General features: G+C 39.2%; 2 protein-coding genes across 6 annotated transcripts; one reads left to right on the forward strand and one right to left on the reverse strand.

Moving 5' to 3' along the window:
• Nucleotides 1–130: 130 nt before the first annotated feature.
• tmem220 (transmembrane protein 220) lies at nt 131–2,236 on the reverse strand. Its single transcript, XM_055940681.1, is given in 5 exon segments — nt 131–685; nt 801–860; nt 952–999; nt 1,001–1,080; nt 1,670–2,236. Coding segments are annotated over 5 exon segments (462 nt in total). The 5' UTR covers nt 1,814–2,236; the 3' UTR covers nt 131–555.
• A 179-nt stretch (nt 2,237–2,415) lies between these two features.
• Nucleotides 2,416–21,106, forward strand: LOC129825104 (dual specificity mitogen-activated protein kinase kinase 4-like). Of its 5 annotated transcripts, XM_055884889.1 has the most exons (13): nt 2,416–2,982; nt 3,910–3,945; nt 5,440–5,472; nt 7,416–7,518; nt 8,557–8,728; nt 9,127–9,246; nt 9,403–9,522; nt 9,629–9,680; nt 9,844–9,971; nt 18,809–18,886; nt 19,054–19,202; nt 19,516–19,561; nt 19,787–21,106. In XM_055884889.1, exons 1-13 carry the CDS (start codon nt 2,838–2,840, stop codon nt 19,898–19,900), a joined length of 1,296 nt encoding a protein of 431 aa, XP_055740864.1. In that variant the 5' UTR covers nt 2,416–2,837; the 3' UTR covers nt 19,901–21,106. The 5 variants fall into 5 exon arrangements, with proteins under 5 accessions (XP_055740864.1, XP_055740872.1, XP_055740881.1 ...); XM_055884897.1 differs by lacking the exon at nt 5,440–5,472 and having other exon boundaries at nt 2,417–2,982; XM_055884906.1 differs by lacking the exon at nt 5,440–5,472 and having other exon boundaries at nt 2,417–2,982; nt 7,428–7,518.
• Nucleotides 21,107–21,717: the final 611 nt, after the last annotated feature.

Raw genomic sequence — 21,717 nt, forward strand, 5'->3', positions numbered from 1 at the left:
TCTGCTGCCAACTTTAACAGTTAGGAGCACCAAACACAAAATTTGTTTGATTTAAGTTGATATAGATATAGCCTACAATACTTTTAAAGCACATATCCTGTAGCTATCGAGGCGCAGTTGTGCTAAATAATAATAGCTAATTATTTGGAGCCTTGAGTAGGCTACAGTACATGCATTTCTTTCAATTTCGATTAATGATGCAAAAATCATTTTAAAAAGCAATTTATATTTCTTATTCAATTGCTTTATTTTACTGGGATTACATCAGATATCACCACAAGTGCAATGGGCTTCCTATAACAAACATGTTTTGAAAGAGAAATGTATGATTCCAGTAAAAAAAGGAAAATGTATCAATCATACACATTCTAATTTATGACATTGTCACTTATTTAAATGTATGGTTTAGCAGGGGTGTTTTTTACATGCGTCTTTTTAAACAATGCATTCATGATTTCCATACTGCCTCTGTAGCTAGGTCATATCCTCTTGTAAATGTTCCAACCCGCAGATATGTTGCTCACTCATCACTGGACTATCTTAATGAGTGGATATCTACAGTGCAGTTTTACAATGCGGGGGCCAGCTGGTTCTCAGCTCCTTGTTAATGTAGTAGTACAGCCAGGCCACAAAGGGGAAGATTGTGATGGCAACAGCAACGAACAGTCTGAGAGCCCCAATAGAACTAATAGAAAATAGTTACGACAGTACAGATATCAGTGAAGCACTGAGTTTGAGTCTTTTTTAAATAAGGTATTGCATGTTGGGATAAGGTCCAAATCTATGTTGAAAGTCCTTACCTTCCGGAGTGTTGACACGGGAGAAGCCAGACAAGTATCAACATGAGACCAGATAATTCCCTGGGGATAGAGAGAAACAGGTGTGACCAACAATAATTATTGAACACAATGCTCATCTAAACAGAAAAATATTTTGACTGTGAGACTATACCTTCCCTCCTCTTGCTGGAAGATATTTGTGATGCGCTCTTTATACAGTCCATCCCATCATGGAAAAAACAGCAGTCGAAATAAGTACATGAAGTTTACCAATTCTCCTCCAAACTCTGAAAAACAGTCTCTCAAGCATTTAAACATTCAGGGTGCAGTGCAGGCTCAAGCATAAATATTTCTAGCTTTAACTACACTCATGATATAGCTACAAGATACTAAACAGTCAATGGCCTTTTTCACTGGCCAAAAATGTTAAAATGGAAATGTTATTTAATAGGTAAAATAGGCAAAGGTCATTGATGGATCTCTATTCATCCATAATGCCCACATACCTGTTACATGTGGCTTAATGGCAATCAATAAACACAGATTTGCTGGAATAGCATAGGCAACCTGGAAATAGAAAAGGTGTGTATGTGGATTACTGTAAAAAAATAAAAAGCACTAAAATTATAGTAATTCATTAAGAACATTAAACGACTAAAAAAATCATGATCCTACAACCCATAACACTGCATCCGGATCGCTAATCTATGCCAATAAAAAAGACAAAGGATAAGACATGGGATTTACTCATTTGACCCAAATATTCATAGACAGACACACACCATGTTCACTCATTAAATTACTCTGCTAAATGCATGAATTCAACAGAAGCAGATATGCCTACAGCTAACGCCAAATACAGTAGGCTATAGATACAAAGTATCTCAAACAATGTAACCAAATAAGGGAATCACTTGCCTCACATAACTTGCTAGACCAAAGAACAATGACATGCATATATATACATTGCAAACTCTCCAAATGATCGGAGAAAAGTTCGTTTTTGTGCACCTAACTTCACTAGGTTCGTTCATTGTCACTGTCTATAACTACAGAACCAGTTTCTCGTAATCAGCAATTCGACAGAAAATGTTCCTCCTGGACTTTGAACCATACACTTTGCGTTGAATCCGTATCCGTAATTTTTTTAGAGTGAGGTTTGGGGTATGAAGTTTCGACAAGTGAACATTTATAGGCACGATTGCAAAGTCGCCTCGTTGTTTTCTATCTTTATTTTCCTGAAAACTGCTTTCTGAATATATATGAATAAGGAAAACGATTAAAAGTTACATATGTGTTACTGTTACAATAAATACTGATTTGGCTACTTTAAAATAAAAACAATTCTGGACAGTATTACACACATTAATGTGTGTAACACATACTTTAATGTGCGTAAACTGACATTTTACTGTTAACTGTATGGTAGTTCATAACCTAATAGAAATATGCTAGAAATCGCCCCTACCCACTGATACACGGTCAGATAATTGTCTTCCCGATAGTGCTTTAGGTTAACGCTGACGGTATGGTTATCTGAGCCTAGATCTGTGTTCATCGAACTCTGTCCACAAACACAGCAGCATCGCGTTATAAACTGTGGGTGTTCACGTTCGCAAGTGACATTTGGTCAGCTGACTGAGTCTCGACCAAAGAAGAAAGAGGAAGCGAGACACCCCTCTCGCTGTTTTGTCTGTTTTAGTCTGGTTCATTTAAACTAAGTCGACCAGACCAAGCTGCTATTGCATTGGTGTCTATGGGAGACACACCCAGTTAAGTAAGCCGGAACTGACAAATTTTCAATGGTAAAAAGGCCTGACTAAATAGTCTATATTTATCGACCATCTTTGGTCTCGACTCTATGTGGAAAGGTGGTTACTGGACTGTCAAACACTGTCCCGATTTCTTACTGTTTGTTGGTAGTTACAGTCTTGTTCGGTAGCGCTCTCTACATCCACCAAGCACATTTGAGTCGAAGAAGTCTAGCCATTTAGATTATTCTCTAGTCTTGTTTTGTAAGGGCGAAGTTGCTCTCTGCATTGCAGCCTAGTGCTGCTGATGGAATTCAAACACACAATGGCGACTCCCAGCCCCAACAACTCAACAACATCTACCAGCCACAACAGCAATAACGCAGGATCTACAGGCTCACATCACCACCAATCCCAGTCGCAACACATAACAACAATGAGCAGTATGCAAGGTAAGGATTGTACAATACCAGCTTGTTAACTAGATCTTTTTTTGTGAGTGGTGTTAACGGGAGTAACCGAATGACTATGCTAACGAACTAGCTACCTATATTGGCAAGCTACCTATCTACTTACTAACATATAACTTTCCTCAGTTGTATTCACACACTATTACTAGTTTGTTAGTTAGCTAGCTTGGTGTCTACAGTTGACGTTAGCTGTCAAAATCAGTTGCCCTCACACCCAAAACATTGTCTTCTAATCAAATAATGGGTTCTGAAAATGTGTTTTGTTAGAAATAAGAAACAACAAAAACAACGTTAGCTAACCACATAGCGTACGTTAACTAGTGAATATTTGGTAAGTAAGTTAACTCGCTTGCTAGGTAACGTTAGCCAAGGTGGCTAACAAGCGGCATTACTAGCTAGCCTAAATAACGTTAGCTAGCTAGAATATAAGAAGGCCTGTCATGATTGATCTGGATGTGGTCATGTGTTGCTTACTGTCTTTCATTGTCAGGTTACCTCTAACTAGCTAACTACAATATGTTGCAGTTCTAAAAATAACAAGATCATGTTGGGATGTTTTTTGGGGGAAATTCATTGTATCTACTAACATGCTACTGTAGCAGTTACCATATTATTCCAGTCATTGCACTAACGCTAGTTAGCATTAGCTCGCGAATCTACCTCAACTACTGGATGCAGAGACAAATGTTTGATCTGACTCTTGTGAAGTAGATAAAGGGCTTTATTACTAAAATCCCGAAGTATCCTAGGCCAGGCAGTTATTGTTAGCTCGGTGAAACTTGTGCATGAGAATCTCTTATATTTCAAATAACGTTAACTTACATCCACCAGAAGAAATCTGTTCAATTTCCACCCAATGCATAATTAGCTAGCTATGTTTTTACGAACTATACATTTTTTAACTTACAGAATCCAACACGTGCTGGAGATGTCAGAGTGAAACAGGTAGCTAACGTTACTGTCAATATTACACATGTTATAAAGATAATATATATATACATTTGTTGTTGATGCTTTAACAATAACTGTCGTAGGTCGTTAGTTCCTTTTGGATCTGGTTCTATACTTTTGCATGCCGTTCTGAATCTGATATTTAACAGGTAGTAAATGAAAGAAACATATGTTATGGTCCACTTCTGTCAGTGTCAAAGTATTGAAACTACATTTCTGTGATATTTTTCTTCCCTTTCCTTAATGCTACTAACTTCCCATAACCCTCCTGACTTGATGCTGATCAATGGTGAGCTGCCCCAAGAATAGTTTCTTCAATTGTTATTGTCTCTCCCTGCCAGGATCATTTTGTGGATGCATTTCATTTTCTATCTCACACCCCTCCATTTTTTTAAATCATTTGTAGGTTGTTATTTTTATAGGTCTACCCCAATTAGCTCCACTGAATCTGCCTGAGCTAATCCTCAATCATACCAAAGTTATCTTGGTTGTTTCTGGCTATATGTGGGTGCATGTAGATTAATCCCCCCCCCCCCCCCCCCAGCAATACATTTTTCTGTGTGGTGAAATGCTCAGCATAAACGTTTACCAGTTCACTGTTGTGAGGCCAAGTTATAAAAGTTCGGTAGTTCACTCAGCAGAAAATAATTTGAGTATGTCACGAGTCCATAGCCACACTTGTTTACAGGGACATTTCAAAGAGGAGTGTTACATTTTACAGTAAAAAAAAAAAAACAGAACACGGTCTTCCAGATTTTGAAGAATAAATATATTTTTAACTCTTCAGTTATTGGTTGGTTTCTTTTGGAAACGTGCATACAACATGAATACAATAGGGTCTGGGAAATGTACCATCCATAGCATAGAGAAGACAAGTGCAAGAGAGGTAAGCCTATGTTTTTAGTAGGCCTTCCTTAGCAATAGTACCTATTCAGCCAGTTGTCTCTGTGTTCTTATTGTATAATTTGGGGGGCTTACGCAAAGGAGCTTTTACTGCTTCAAACTAAGTACATTTATGATTATTAATTCTAACATGCAACATTGATAACAAGGCTGCTGCAATTTCAGATGGTAACATCTGATAAGTACCCTAATTATTTAGTTAAGTATTGCATGTAGGTTAGGCCCAGATAAAATATTTCCAGTCAGGATTTCTTCAATTGGGGTAGTTGGTCATGTTTTAGTGTGTGTAGTAGTTGTTGTCCACACTTGGTATCAAACTGTGATTCATAGACCTTTCCAGTAATGAAGCCTCATTTAGCAAAATCAAGTTGGTTTGAGATACTTCAAATAGTTGTCAGTCAAGGTGGTGCCGGGTGTTGGGAAACAGTGCTGCATTGTTCCCTGGTCTAAACTGAAGCTGAGAAGAACAGTGTTTGTTTTCACCACGTTTCCTAATAGAGGTTGATTGTTTTTTGTTTATCGGTCAAACAGTAACCTAAATACAGGTGAAATATGAAAAAGAAATGTTCTCTTCTCACCTCCTAGGGTTTCAGATAAATCTGTCTGGAGCTCCCCCAAGTAAGCCAAACCTCTTTTGCTACAGTACCAACAGTTCTCAACCCTTTGCTTCCGCCTGATGGTCTGGTATGGGGGAGTCTGTCCTCTTTTCTCAACTAATCCAAGTAAAGAGTTGTTGGGGTCTAGTAGGCTTGTGCCGGTTTTGATAGTTAAGGCTAATAGTTGAGGCTAAACATTGATTATCCTAGAGTTAGAGTGCAGCTTATGTTGGTCTGTGATTTAAGACATTAGGTCATAATATTTTACTGATGCAAATGAATGAAAGACTTGTCCAACTGTGAGTCTTATTGATTTAACTTTTTTGTAGTTTAAAACAAACAACAACAGTTGGTGTTAACCATACTGTATGTTTTTACCTTACTATTAGTTATCACCAAACAATTTAGTTTCATAATGTTCATTTACCAAGACGTTCCAATCCATATTCTGATCATCCATCATCGGCACAAGCCTAGGGCTAAGAGCTTCCATTAGCATTGGTGTATATAGATTCACACGTTGGCTTTCAACTGGTCTTTACCACTGTTTGGTTCGGCCTGAACTGATAACCTTCTACACAAAATAGCACTGTGTTGGAAATGTATTTTATCTTGACAGAAGTGTAGTCCTTTTGCTTGTATTTATTAATTAGGTGTGTTTTTAATAAACATTTGTAATGGAAGCTCTACCTTCTTAGTTTTAGCACTTTTAGTCAGCTTGCTACTAACAAGCAAAACTAGCTAGTAATGCTTGGGGTTTTGTCACATTGTTTTTCAAACCAGTTTGCAGCTGTTTTGTTTTTGAACACGTAAGTGATTTTTGGCATGAGCTGTACTTAAACACTTGCCTGTTGAGACATGGAGACACTAGTGTAATTTCCAATGGTGTGCGCCATTTTATTGGGATTTGAGTACATACATTCTTGTGGTGTTTTGGGTGGAGAGAACAGAATGCTTCCTTCATTTCAAGGTGAACTCAAAACAGTTTTACTTGGGAAGCTCCTTCTCCTCTGGCAAGATTTTCTAGTCTGCAGTGTAGGCTATTTTACTCTTATGTGTGGTTATGAGCCAAAAGTCACATTTTGTATTTTCAAAGATGCAGTTCTGTCAGATCAATGCTTTTGTTGAGTTAGAATCTCATTACAGAATGTCATGTTTTACAGTCTCTGGGTAGTAGCCTAAATTATTTATTTTTTTAAATGTAAAAATCAAAAAAGAAATGGTCTGTTTTTAATTTAAATTCTCACCTATTCCCTCATTATTGTTTAAATTACCAGGCAAAACCTACTAAAACATGGTAGGTGAGTGTTGGATTGTAGCTAAGCCTCCATCCTGAATAGCCATGGGATGTGATCTAGTACTAGGCTATGGTTTAGAGCAAGTGTCTACTGAGAAGTGTATGCCTCTGCATCAACTTCAGTGAACTGGTCAAAGTATATACCTACCATCTGCAATGAGTCACTGGTACAACCAGGACATGTCTTGTAAAAATCCCTCTAGGGGGTTTCTGTTTCTGGCCACTGAGGCTATAGCATACACATATATAGCATACACATATTTGATTGAGAACCTGTTATTAGACCTACTCGTGATTCATTTTAATTTGGTCAAGACCCGTTTTGTTGACTATACCATATAGTTCAGTATCAGCCAAAATCACCATCTATAGAAGAAATCAATGTTCTCACAGAGAAATATAGAGGGAGGCCTTTGGTAAGAAGCTGGTCATTACTCTTACATCCATCGTCCCTAGATGTGGATTGCATGACTTCAGTAAATTTACTTGAATACTCTTGTTAAATTTACCTCTCCATTGCTTTACTGGTCTCTCATTCTGTGGTATGGTAACTGTTTGTTTTCATGTTGTTTTTGAGTGTGTAAGTGTTGTTTTCTGGTCCTTGGCTCTACCCCTGCCATAGATGTCTTGTGTGCAATCTGACATAAACTCTGCCTCTTCCCTATCAGGTAAACGCAAAGCACTGAAGTTAAATTTTGCCAATCCCCCGATTAAACCAACGACCAGATTCACTCTGAATACAGCAGGACCCCCATTCCAGAACCCCCACATGTAAGTTGACCTCAACTTCGCAATGGATGTGGTTTTCTGAAGATGTACATGGAGTGGAATTTGCATTAGCCACAATGCAAACTCCTGCATAATGAATTGTTATATGACTCTGCACTCTAGTCTACAGTCTGCTGAGACTCTTCATCTCCAAAGCCACACATTGTCAATGTAACATTCAGTACTGTATAGGTACCCAGGCAATCTGTCACAATAAAGACAGGCTAAGTGAGGTTGGAATGATTAGCAGTTGTTGTATTTCTATCTCCACCTGCTCATGGAAAACAGACAGTAACTGAATGTAGCCTCAAGTACCTGTTTGGGCAACACCATTGTAGTGAATGTGAATAAGCCCTGTGTCTTTGCTGTGTAATTAGATGATAACATGAGCCTACTAAGTTACCCTGGACAAGCAAATTACTGATGCTGGATAATGCAAACTGAACAAACAGATGCCAACTAACTATCCTTTTTCAGGTGCAGTAACATAAGTTATTATCATTACACAGGTGAACCTTGTGCTGTGGACAATAAAAGGTCACTCTAAAATGTGCAGTTTTGTCACACAACACAATGTCACAGATGTCTCAAGTTTTGAGGCAGCATGCAATTGGCATGCTGACTGCAGGAATGTCCACCAGCGCTGTTGCCAGAGAATGTAATGTTATTTCTCTACCTTAAGCCGCCTCCAACGGCATTTAAAAAAAAACTTTGGCAGTACATCCAAACGGTCTCACAACCGCAGACCACGTGTAACCACGCAAGCCCAGGACATCCACATTCGTCTTCTTCGCCTGCGGGATCGGCTGGGGGCCTATGCCCACCCATAGCTGCACCCCTGCCCAGTTATAGGAAATCCGTAGATTAGGGCCTAATTTATATAAACTGACTGATTTCCTTAAATGAACTACAACACAGCAACATCTTTGAAATTGTTTCATGTTGCATTAACATTTTTGTTCAGTATATGATTGAGGTGAAATTAACTCAACTAACAAAGATTGTGTTTCTTATCGGTCTCCCACCCATTTCTGTGGCCAGAGAGAGGCTGCGTACGCATAGTATCGAGTCGTCAGGGAGGTTGAAGACCGCTGGTGGCGATTGTGACTTCACGGCTGAGGACCTCAAGGACCTGGGGGAGATTGGGCGGGGCGCTTACGGCTCTGTCAACAAGATGGTGCACAAGCCCAGCAACCAGATAATGGCTGTCAAGGTGACTGCCTCTTACTGACCTCTTATTGACTAAACTACAGGAAGTGTTCAGGGCAAGATTTATGCCTGCTCATCAGTCTTAGCCTATATTGTGAAATGAACACTCAGTAATCATCATAATCACCAAAGTGTAACTGACTCCCATTGCAGGATATGATAACATATTGCTCATGGTAAGGGGAGGAAGGCTTGTAATAGTGGCTGGAACAGAGTGAATGGAATGGCCTTAAACACATGGAAACCATGTCTTTGATGTTGATACCTTTCCACTAATTCCACTCCAGCCATTTACCACGTGCCCGTCCTCACCAATTACGGTGCCACCAACCTCCTGTGACTTCCAACCATGGTCACAATTGAAAGCAACATGCATCTGATTACAATGTTTGTCTCCCACAGAGGATTAGGTCAACGGTTGATGAGAAGGAACAGAAGCAGCTGCTAATGGACCTGGATGTGGTCATGAGGAGTAGTGACTGTCTCTACATAGTTCAGTTCTACGGGGCTCTTTTCAGAGAGGTGACCACGTGAGATTTTCCCTTCTTTGTTTTGTTGATTGACATACAATGCATTTCCTATGTAGAGAAATCAATCAATCGTTCTGTGTAGTTAGCAATAAGCAGTGTATTGTCTTCATGCGGTAATGTTATGTCTTATGATTCTTTTCTTTGTCAGGGGGACTGTTGGATATGTATGGAACTTATGTCTACCTCCTTCGACAAATTCTACAAATATGTATATTGTGCTTTAGATGATGTGATTCCAGAGGAAATATTAGGCAAAATAACATTAGCTGTAAGTTTTCATGCATTTTCTCCTGACATAATTTACACTGATTCATTTGACAGAAAGGGTACATATTTCTCTATGTTAATTTAGTTACTATGTGTTTTCATTACAGACTGTGAAAGCACTTAACCACTTAAAAGAATACTTGAAAATAATTCACAGAGGTAAGACGAATCCAAAATGGAGACCTTGTTCTTTATTTCCTCATTTGAGATGTTTATTGCCGTTATTACCCCACAATGCCCTATTTACTGTACCACAACATAACTGGTTACCCAGAACTCTTAGCCTAGTTTTGTCATCTCTTCTATATGTTTCTCCTCTCAGACATCAAGCCATCCAACATCCTCCTGGACAGGAATGGCAACATTAAGCTTTGTGATTTTGGCATCAGTGGGCAGCTGGTGGACTCCATTGCCAAAACCAGAGATGCAGGGTGCAGACCGTACATGGCAGTAAGTGATATATGGTGATTTCGGTGCAATATTTCATTAATGGCTGAAAGGCAAGATGTACAACTAAGGCTATATCTAAGAATACATTTCACTTTCACACGATCCAGTACATAATAAGAATTCAAGTGTTTTGGTACTTAGTGACTTGGTAGTGATCGTCAGTTGTAAGGAGACTGTAGTGTTGTTGTTTTTGAGGGGAGGCAGGTAGTTAAGATTGTTGGGCCAGTAATCGAAAGGTCGCTGGTTCGAATCTCTGAGCCGGCAAGGTGGAAAAAGCTGCCGTTCTGCCCTTGAGCAAGGCAGTTAACCCCTAACAACAACTGCTCCCCGGGCGCTGATGAAGTGGATGCCAATTTAAGGCAGCCCCCTACACCTCTCTGATTCCCCTTTCCTTATTGTTGATGGCAGCGTTGGTAATTATATTATGGTCGCTACTGATATCTGTTCTTGCTGATACTTGTTGTCTTGTTCCTATTTTGGACGAGCTGCAGAGTAATCTCATGCCGTCTGTGTGTATGTGACATGGTTGAAGTCGTCCAAACTGCTGGCAGTGCAGTTGAATGAGCTCATCGTGTCGTCATCACAGGGTTTATTTTCTGGCGGTGGTATTGCTGATGGGAGAAGGAAGCCCCGGCCCCTCCAGTTTCCATTCTAAATTTGGCATCTCCCTATCAGGACGTAGGGCACACCTCTGCCCCGCGTCTACCAGAAGGCCAAGGAAGGGCTGGGTTACTTCATTCATGTCTGTCAGAATAAAGCTGTTTGGGTTGGTGCTCCCACAGCTGTGAGCTCACAGTGCAGGAATCCAACCCACATGACTCCAGTTTCCTTTTTCAAATATAAAAATTGCAGACCTGCCAGGTGCTTCTTGGCCACCCCATTGCTAATTGCTTTAGCACCATTTGTCTCTGTTTGGTCTAGATATTAGAGAGGGATTGATTTCACTTCAATGGAATATTCTGTACTACATTACAATTAAGTGGGTTAGATTTGGTTCATGGTATTTGGTTCAGGTGACAGTCTAGCTCTGTTCCTCTCTGGTTGTTATGATTTAGTTCATTTAGCTGGCAAGTGGCCACATGTCTGAAATGTTTATGTTGGAATATGCTCACTAATACTTTTGCACACTAGTGTCAGGTTAAAGTTGCTACTACCATTATGTACCAAAGCATCCTTAAATCAAGAGTTCGGTCATTTTAATTAGGAAATACTTGTTGTATTTGAAAGCAATTACACATCTAAATTAAATGTGCACCGATGTTGTTTTGAGTTGATAATATACAGTGTACAAAACATTAGGAACACCTTCCTAATATTGAGTTGCACCCCCTTTTGCCCTCAGAACAGCCTCAATTCATCAGGGCATGGACTCTACAAGGTGCTGAAAGTGTTCCACATGTATGGTGGGCTGGCCCATGTTGACTCCAATGCTTCCTACAGTTGTCAAGCTGGATGACCTTTGGGTGGTGGACCATTCTTGATACACACAGGAAACTGTTGCGCGTGGAAAAACCCAGCAGCGTTGCAATTCTTGACAAACCGGTGCGCCTGCCAACTACTACCATACTCTGTTCAAAGGCACTTACATATTTTGCCTTGCCCATTCACCCTCTGAATGGCACACGTACACCAACCTTGTCTCAAGGCTAAAACATCCTTTAACCTGTCTCCTCCCCTTCATATATACTGATTGAAGTGGATTTAACAAGTGACATCAATAAGGGATCATAGCTTTCACCTGTTCAGTCTGTCATGGAAAGAGCAGGTGTTCTTAATGTTTTATACACAGTGTAGTAGGTCTGACTAGTTGTGTTTTGAGTTCATAACAAGTCTGAGTAGCTGTGAGCTGTGTCCTAGGTGAGAGCTGGGCAGCCAGATCTTTTTCAGTCTTGGCAGAGTTGAGCTCGTGCTGTAGCCACTATGCCATAAAACACATCAGTGCTGCGGTCAGAGAATTCTGTCCCACTGCTGTGAATGGGTGACGTCTTCTATTTCTGATGAATGAATGAGCCAGAGGAGAGGAGGTGCTCCCTCCACTCAGCAGCACGGCTGGTAGAAGTCTGCTTCTGATGACCTTGGCACTGTTTGGAACCACTGCATTTTTTTTATATGTGTGGAGGTGAGGTCATACGTGAAGTAACTGGCTGAGGTGGTTATTATGAAAGGCATGTAGAACCAGGCAATGAGGACATGGACAGGGTTTTCCGTAGGGCTGTCCCAGACTAAAAATTCATCTTGGTCGACCAAGAGTAGTCTTTCGATCATTCTATTGGTCTAAAAATGTTGCCTTTTTTATATATTTTTTATTTACACACCCTATGTGTTTTAAAATGAACTATGTGTATTGAGCTTGTCTGGTACTTTAAGCACAGATTGATTTTAAATAATTAACACACGACTCGAGGGAGCTAGTGATCAAGATCGTCTACCCCACGCTGGCTTTCCTGGATTCTGCGTTATGCTCCTGAAGTAGCCGGTAATAGGCGACACCAGGGGTCGACAACCTTTTCCATTTGGAGTGCCAATTTATTTGACAATTTCTACCGATCTGCATGCCAGTTATGATTCTCATATGCTCATTTTTGTGGAACAGTTTGATTTAATTTATAATGTTTTTGTATCTCAATCTCTTTGTCATGTGGTGAATCTAAATTCTATCTAAATGAAAACAATACTACAAATATAAAATAACTTCTATTGCCAACGATGTAAGAATAGTCTACATAAAGCCAAAAAATCAAAACATTGCAGCCTGCAGGTAAACAATATCCTGATTTAAAAATAAATATCCTTTAAATCACATTGGTTACGCGTGGCCTGTGCAACAAACTTGAAACGTTTCAACAGTCCTACCCGAAGCTTGCGCTAGCCAACTTGCAACGTATCAAATATTCTGGGTCCTCAGTCTCCCACGACAGGGACATACACAGCTGTAGGCTACTTGTGCAAGGGAAAATAAGTAATCCGGTATTTTATGATGTTTCCATTGGATCTGAGCATTACATTGTTTCCTTTCATGCCAAGTGGTTATCGGAAGGGAGAGCGCTGGATTTATGTTCTAATACGTTGAGTAATCCATTTTCAATGGATTCTAAAAACAGACTTTGTTTACTTGCAGTTTGAGGTCAAGAAAAAATTCCTTTGAGAAGCTCTACAGCTCATTAGTGATGGTGGGTTAAGAGAATCAGAAATACTATCAGACATCTCAAATGGGCACATTTTATAGGCCTACATTTGCCCGCAGTCCAAGTAATCTAGGCCTACTTCTATATGCGTAATCGGGTGTGCTCCAAACAAAAAAAACGATGAATAAATTGACAACTCTTAAATGACAGGAAATAAACCAACTCGTTTCTCACACGTGTAGCATAGGTGGTGAGCTCTGCAAATGTGTCCACTCTGACAATGGGAATGGTAAACGACTAATAATATATTGAATGCATTAACAGAAATTACCGTAACCAAACAAACATTGTAGATTAGACATTATGCGAATTAATGGTAAATGTTGGTTATTACTGGTGATTATATGTAATGAGGAATTGATATACACTAATAATTAGGGCAAACGGTAAACACAATGAAGTTATGAAAATGAACGCGCAAGAGCGCATTCTCGAGAGACGTGCCTTGTGCATCTTTGTAAAGATTATGAATATACTGATAAGGTTAAAAAAAGATTTTCCGTCGAGTTGGACCTTTCTACCTCTGATCTTAGCCACACTCCCCTTTTTCTAGGAACGTGGCATCCCAGAGTCCTCCTCAATGGATTAGTCCACTCAGAGTAGCGCAAATCAGACAGGTGTGCCATAAAATAAATATTTACGACTGCTCGACTAAAAACATCTCAGTTGACCAACAGCCTATCGACTAAACAATCGACCAGTTGACTAAATGTGGTCAGCCCTTGGGTGTATGTTGTATTCTGTTGAATAGGCAGAATTGAGTGCCTATGATAATTAATGCACTCAATAATACAGTCCTCACCATATGTATTTGGACAGTGAATCTATTCAAGACAAAGGAGATAATTGTGGACTACAAGGAAAAAGAGGACTGCGCACACCCCCATTCTCATTGCCGGGGCTGCAGTGGAGCAGGTTGAGAGCTTCAAGTTCCTTGGTGTCTACATCACCAACAAACTAACATGGTCCAAGCACACCAAGACAGTCGTGAAGAGGGTACGACCAAACCTATTCCCCCGCAGGAGACTGAAAAGTTTTGGCATGGGTCCTTAGATCCTCAAAAGGTTCTACAGCTGCACCATTGAGAGCATCCTGACTGATTGCATCACTGCCTGGTTTGGCAACTGCCCGGCCTCCGACCGCAAGGCACTACAGAGGGTAGTGTGAACGGCCCAGTACGTCACTGGGGCCAAGCTCCCTGTCATCCAGGACCTCTATACCAGGCAGTGTCAGAGGAAGGCCCTAAAAATTGTCAAAGACTCTAGTCATAGACTGTTCTCTATGCTACCGCACGGCAAGCGGTACCAGAGCGCCAAGTCTAGGTCCAAGAGGCTTCTAAACAGCTTCTACCCCCAAGCCATAAGACTAAGAACACCTAATCAAATGGCTACCCAGACTATTTGCATTGCCCCTCTCCCCATCTTTTACACTGCTGCTACTCTCTGTTATCATCTATGCATAGTCACTTTAATAACTTTACCCACATGTACATATTACCTCAACTAACTGGTACCCCCTTGTACAGAGGTTGTGGACAGGTGTCTTTTATACTGATAACAAGTTCAAACAGGTGCCATTAATACAGGTAACGAGTGGAGGACAGAGGAGCCTCTTAAAGAAGAAGTTACAGGTCTGTGAGAGCCAGAAATCTTGCTTGTTTGTAGGTGACCAAATACTTATTTTCCACCATAAATTCATTAAAAATCCTACAATGTGATTTTCTGGATTTTCTTTTCTCATTTTGTCTGTCATAGTTGAAGTGTACCTATGATGAAAATTACAGGCCTCTCTCATCTTTTTAAGTGGGAGAACTTGCACAATTGGTGGCTGACTAAATACTTTTTTGCCCCACTGTATATAGTCTCACTATTGTTATTTTACTGCTGCTCTTTAATTACTTGCTACTTTTATTTCTTATTATCTGTTTTTTTTTCAGCTGCATTGTTGGTTAGGGGCGTGTAAGTAAGCATTTCAATGTAAGGTCTACACCTGTTGTATTCGGCTCATGTGACTAATAAAATATGATTTGATAGTGATATTTAGGTTTGATACCGGAGCTCCGAGGCATGCTTCGAAAGCTGCTTAGCGATAACTTTGAAGCAGTCTGCCGATGCATGTATCTTTTATCAGAAGTATGTCATCAAATAAAATGTATTTATATAGCCCTTCTTACATCAGCTGATATCTCAAAGTGCTGTACAGAAACCCAGCCTAAAACCCCAAACAGCAAGCAATGCAGGTGTAGAAGCACGGTGGCTAGGAGTTTAGTAGTTTAGACATCAGTTACATCCGACTCTTTGTTTGATCATGTGCTTTTTCAACCCGTGTGCTGCAAAATGCAAGATCCCACTGATTTCGTGGTTCCGCTGCTTTCTTCAAATCTTCAAAATGTCTTCTACTGGACACTGTACTTACAAATGTAGTTAGGATTTTGCACATGTAGTTTCACTTGACAAGTAGTTTAGCAGATAGAGTAGGGAATTATGGAACATACAGTATTTGCATTTATTATGGATCCCCATTAGCTGCTGCCAAAGCAGCAGCAATTCTTCCTGGGTCCAGCAAAATTAAGGCGGTTTATACATTTTTTTAAAACATTACAATACATTCATAGATTTCACAACACCCTGTGAGCCCTCAGGCCCCTACTTCACCACTACCACATCTACAGTACTAAATCCATGTGTATGTATAGTGCATATGTTATCGTGTGTGTGTGCATGTCTGTGCCAATGTTTGTGTTGCTTCACAGCTGTTCCATAAGTTTTTATTTTTATTTTTTTTTAACGTTTTTTTTTAAATCAAATTTTACTGCTTGCGTCTGTTACTTTATGTGGAATAGAGTTCCATTTAGTCATGGCTCTATGTAGTACTGTGTGCCTCCCATAGTCTGTTCTGGACTTGGGGACTGTGAAGAGACCTCTTGTGGGGTATGCATGGGTGTCCGAGCTGTTTGCCAGTAGTTTAGACAGACAGCTCGGTGCATTCAACATACCTCAATACCTCTCATAAATAAAAGTAGTGATGAAGTCAATCTCTCCTCCACTTTCAGCCAGGAGAGATTGACATGGATATTATTAATATTAGCTCTCTGTGTACATCCAAGCGCCAGCCGTGCTGCCCTGTTCTGAGCCAATTGCAATTTTCCTAAGTTATTTTTTGTGGCACCTGACCACACAACTGAACAGTAGTCAAGGTGCGACAACTAGGGCCTGTAAGACCTGCCTTGTTGATAAGTGTTGTTAAGAAGGCAGAGCAACGCTTTATTATAGACAGACTTCTCCCCATCTTAGCTACTACTGCATAAATTTGTTTTGACCATGACAGTTTACAATCTAGGGTTACTCCAATCAGTTCAGTCATCTCAACTTGCTCAATTTCCACATTATTTATTACAAGATTTAGTTGAGGTTTAGTGAGTGTTTTGTTCCAAATACAATGCTTTTAGTTTTAGCCCTAAATATTTCTAACTTATTCCTTGCCACCCGCTCTGAAACTAACTGCAGCTTTTTGTTGAGTGTTGCAGTCATTTCAGTCGCTGTAGTAGCTGATGTGTATAGTGTTCAGTCATCTGCATACATAGACACTCTGGCCTTACTCAAAGTCCGTGGCATGACATTAGTAAAAAAAAAAAAAAAAAAAAAAAAAGCAAGGGGCCTAAACAGCTACCTGGGGGATTTCCTCATTCTAACTGGATTATATTGAGAGGCTTTCATTAAAGAACACCCTCTGTGTTCTGTTAGACAAGTAACTCTTTATCCACAGTATAGCAGTGGGTGTAAAGCCATAACACATGTTTTTCCAGCAACAGACTATGATCGATAATGTCAAAAGCGCAACTGAAGTCTAACAAGACAGCCCCCACAATCCATTTTATCATCAATTTTTCTCATCCAATTATCAGTCATTTGTGTAAGTACTGTGCTTGTTGAGTGTCCTTCCCTATAAGCATGCTGAAATTCTGTTGTCAATTCTTGTCTTTCATAATTTGGTCCGATATACTTGGATGTGGAGTTTCAGTGTTTGTTGCTGGCGTGTCATCCCTAAGTTTGCTTATCTTGCCAATGGGAAAAAGTCATTAAAGTAGTTTGCAATATCATTGGGCTTTGTGATGAATGAGCTCCATTCAATAAATGGAGCAGAGTTGGCTTTTTTTCCCAAAATGTCATTTAAGGTGCCCCAAATCTTTTTAATATCATTCTTTATATACTTTATTTATTTCATAGTGTAGTTTCTTTTTATCTAGTTTAGTCACATGATTTCTTAATTTGCAGTACGTTTGCCAGTCAGTAGGGCTGCCAGACTTAATTGCCATACCTTTTGCCTCATCCCTCTCAACCATACAATTTTTAAATCCCTCATCAATCCAAGGGGATTTAACGGTTTAGTAATTTTCTTAATGGGTGCGTGCTTATTAGTAACTGGAATAAGTAGTTTCATAAATGTGTCAAGTGCAGCGTCTGGTTGCTCCTCATTACACACCACAGACCAGCAAATATTCTTTACATCATCAACATATGAATCACTACAAAACTTCTTGTATGACCACTTATTTACTGTATTAGGCCCAGCCTTTGGAACTTTGGTTTTCCTAGATATGGCTATAATATTGTGATCACTACATCCTATGGATTTGGATACTGCTTTAAAGCAAATATCTGCAGCATTAGTGACGTGAGGGTATGAGGTTGAATACCATTGAAGAGACAGTATTTAGAAAATTATTTTGTGAAACCACACTTTCTGCACTGTTCAAATTTGTTTTATTTAGTATAGTTAACGTTTCTGTCTTAAGCATCCTAAATAATGCCATAGATTCCGTTTTTGAGAAATAGTTAACTTGAAGGGCAAAAAAAGGAAGCCTGACGTCAGATGTGAACCTGGTATTCCAACTGATCATATGCTACTAAATCCAGCGATTTACCGTTGCGCCACTGAATTTTTATGAAAACAATGGAGAAAAAAATCGTCTCTGATAATCACACGCAGATGCCACTAATGTACGTTGTGAACAGATAATGACGCTCTGTTTAATCAGCCATTTTTCGGTGAAAGCACCGACGCCTTTCCCATCACTACTATTCACCATTCGCTTCCAATTGAACAAGACCTTGCCTAAAAGTTCAAACGCACCCAAAACAAACTACAAATGCATCCAAAAAGCAAACGCGTTTATAGAGTTACAAGCTTGATACAGTTGTATGAGAAATTATATGGAACCAAAAACGAACCTTCAGATTACTGTGAATTTGTCCAAATACTTGTGATTTCTTAAAATGGGGGAACTAGATACATAAAGCACTTTAATTTGAAAAGGATAAAACAGACCCTCAAATATATGGTGTTATTTTATACAATTGCTTCAGTCATCACATGATTATCCAAAATACTGGAGTATAGAGCCAAAATAAGATGAGCTTCACTGTCCAAATGCATATGGTGAGGACTGTATACACACTTGTCTCTCAATTTCTCTGTTTAGATTTGTTTTGTCTAATTTTGACATTTATTTTACATAAAGCACTTTAATTTGAAAAGGATAAAACAGACCCTCAAATATATGGTGTTCTTCATTTTAGTTTTTCTCTTTAAAGGCCCATCTATGATATCACTATGATGAATTGTAACATGTTTTCCATGTCTCTTCCACAGCCTGAGAGGATAGACCCAAGTGCCTCCAGACAAGGCTATGACGTCCGGTCAGACGTATGGAGTTTGGGAATAACACTGGTGGGTCATCAACCCTCTTGTCTACGTTGTCTTTAACATTCAAAGAGCTATTTGAAGATACACTGAATGTTAAATCCACAAAACAAGAGTGTATTATTCTTTGTGTTTTTGTAATATTGTAACTGTAGACTCACCATGTTGTCTTTGTGGGTTGTTTTTTGTTACAGTACGAGCTGGCGACTGGGCGGTTTCCCTACCCAAAGTGGAACAGTGTGTTTGACCAGTTGACACAGGTGGTGAAGGGAGAACCTCCACAGCTTACCAACTCAGAAGACAGGCAGTTCTCCCCCAAATTCATCAACTTTGTCAATCTGTGGTAAAGGACAAAGATACAACTTCTGCTGGCACTGCTTCAATGTTATATTCACGATGATATAGTATAAGTTGAAGTACATTGAATCACTGCAGAGCAATATTGTCAATGTAAACTACTGCATACTTTCACAGTATTCACCCACAAATAATAAAAGATGTGAAATTCATAAGGTCTTCTTCTGCATGAGACATCCTCTGGATTTGATTTCCCCCTGGTGGCCAAAACATGTAATGTCTGTTTTAAGTCTTGAGACCCATGATGTGGTTTATTGCAGAGCAGAATTTTTATTATTTATTCCCTTTTCCCACTTTAGCCTCACAAAGGATGAGTCAAAAAGGCCAAAGTACAAAGAGCTTCTGGTAAGTATGTACGTCTCGTGTGGCTCAGTTGGTAGAGCATGACACTTACAGTTCAAGGTTTGATTCCCACAGTACCGGAGGGGGTGGGTGTATGAAAATGTATGCATACGGGTGTCTGCTAAATGACTAAATATGAATTCATGTAATTGTATTACATGCAGAGATACTTATTGCCCGTACATATTACTACATGTTATAACATGTTTCTGTGTCCCTTCAATACAGAAACATGCTTTCATTCTGATGTATGAGGAGCGCTCGGTGGATGTTGCCAGTTACGTCTGCAGAATCCTGGATCAGATGCCTACTTCTCCCAGCTCCCCCATGTACGTTGACTGACTGTAGAACAAGTAATAACGGAAACCTGGAACAACAACAACAAAACAATGACCTAAAGAGTTGCTTCATCCCATACTGCAGTGTTAAACTAAGACAGGAAATGTACAAACTAAAACACCACGTGTACTAAGACTGGTGATCAGTCACGTCTGTATGATATCAACATTCTCACACTTTTCTCTATCCTACACACACACTTACACGTAAGTACAACTAGTAACTGAATGAATATGCCATGGTCTTGGTTCATCTCGATGTGAGACCATCTCTAATGTGGATACAGTACAGTGATTTAACATCTGGAAATGTATTTATAGTGTTTAATCACTTGTGGAATATATCATTTGGAGATACTGGAATCATGCTCTTTGAATCTTCCCACCTCTTCCATGTATGTGACTTTAAGAATTGTGGTTGGTATCTTAAATGAAACCTTGCTTCTTATGTGTAAAGCAATTTAAAACGTAACAGCATTGATGGACAGGATCATGTGGCCTCCATCCAATGTTGTGAGGGTGCTGCCGTCACTGTGCAATGGACTTTGTGCTGATATATAAATAGAAAAATAATTGTGCTTTGCAGAGTAACTAAATGTCTCATCTATTTGAGCTCAGGTTAATCCATTGATGTAAGAAGGCAAGCAACCACACAAACAAACACACTCACTGGCTCTCTCAGCCATGGCATATGCAACACTCTCTGTTTAAAAGCTAAGCTGTATGTATGTATGGTGCTGTTGATCTGTAATTACTCATAATGCCATCTTGTATCCCTGTATATAGCCACACATTTATCTGTAATGAAATTGCCTACTGTTCTGGATGTTGCAACCATTCTAATGGACCTGACCGGCCCCTAATTATTTCAGCTGATATGCCAGTATTTGTTTCTTAAATGCATGGCACCTGAACTGTTTTCAGACTGTGATTGATTGACTCCTATAATATTCACAATGTACACAGAATCTAGAGGTTTAGTACACAGTGTAGTTCACATCTTTTTAGATTACCAGATATAATTGAAACTTAGTTGACTGCTGGTAAAATACTGGTACAGTAGTAAACTATTAAATTGGCTGGATATCATTGCATACATTTAAACGTTTGCAGTTTTACTGTAGAACATTCAAATGAGAATATCTTGCTGGGCAGAATGTGTAAAATATTTAATGACCTGAGAATATTAAAATGAGCTTATGAAATTTAAGGATGATGTATCAATTTATTTTATCTTCTATCTGACTGTGAAAATATGAGTGTACATTTTTAGCTTGGTGTCACAGAAAAATGTATGAACTATCCAACAAATAAAACCTGTACAGGGATTTGCATTACTGGTGTTCATACAGAGTAACTCTGGCAAGTGGCAATGGATCATTTGAAACACATGAAGTAAGACCTTTTTTACTAGTTTTCTCTTTCGATTTTGTAATGAATTATTTAGTCCATTCCTTTTGGTCAGGATAATTGCTGCACAATTAAGGAAAGGAATGGCCTGTAAGTCTGAAAGCACAATATGAAGAAAAATGTAATATAAAAAAGATTGATATTCAAAGAAATAGCAATGACAATATCTCATTAAAAACTTATTTCAGGGGTCAAGGGGTACAAGCCAGCAGGATAAATGGTAAAATAAGACAAATAGCTCACAATGGTGTCCCTCTTTTTTAACAAGCCAGTGTGAAGAGTCTGTATCCCTATAAATACAATGCCAAATTCATGATATTAATAAATATTTACATTTGTATATTGTCTTTCAAATTCATAGTATATATATAAATATATGACTATCCAAATATAAATGTTTATTTTTAACAT

This window comes from Salvelinus fontinalis, chromosome 2 (assembly GCF_029448725.1).
Source record: "Salvelinus fontinalis isolate EN_2023a chromosome 2, ASM2944872v1, whole genome shotgun sequence".
Classification (NCBI taxonomy): Eukaryota; Metazoa; Chordata; class Actinopteri; order Salmoniformes; family Salmonidae; genus Salvelinus; species Salvelinus fontinalis.

Excerpts from the sequence above, each read along its gene's own strand:
- LOC129825104 (XM_055884889.1), top strand. The coding sequence starts at position 2,838 with ATGGAATTCAAACACACAATGGCGACTCCCAGCCCCAACAACTCAACA. Across the intron at positions 9,523-9,628 it reads TAGGCAAAATAACATTAGCT|ACTGTGAAAGCACTTAACCA; the intron begins GTAAGTTTTCAT and ends TTTTCATTACAG. Across the intron at positions 9,681-9,843 it reads CTTGAAAATAATTCACAGAG|ACATCAAGCCATCCAACATC; the intron begins GTAAGACGAATC and ends TTCTCCTCTCAG.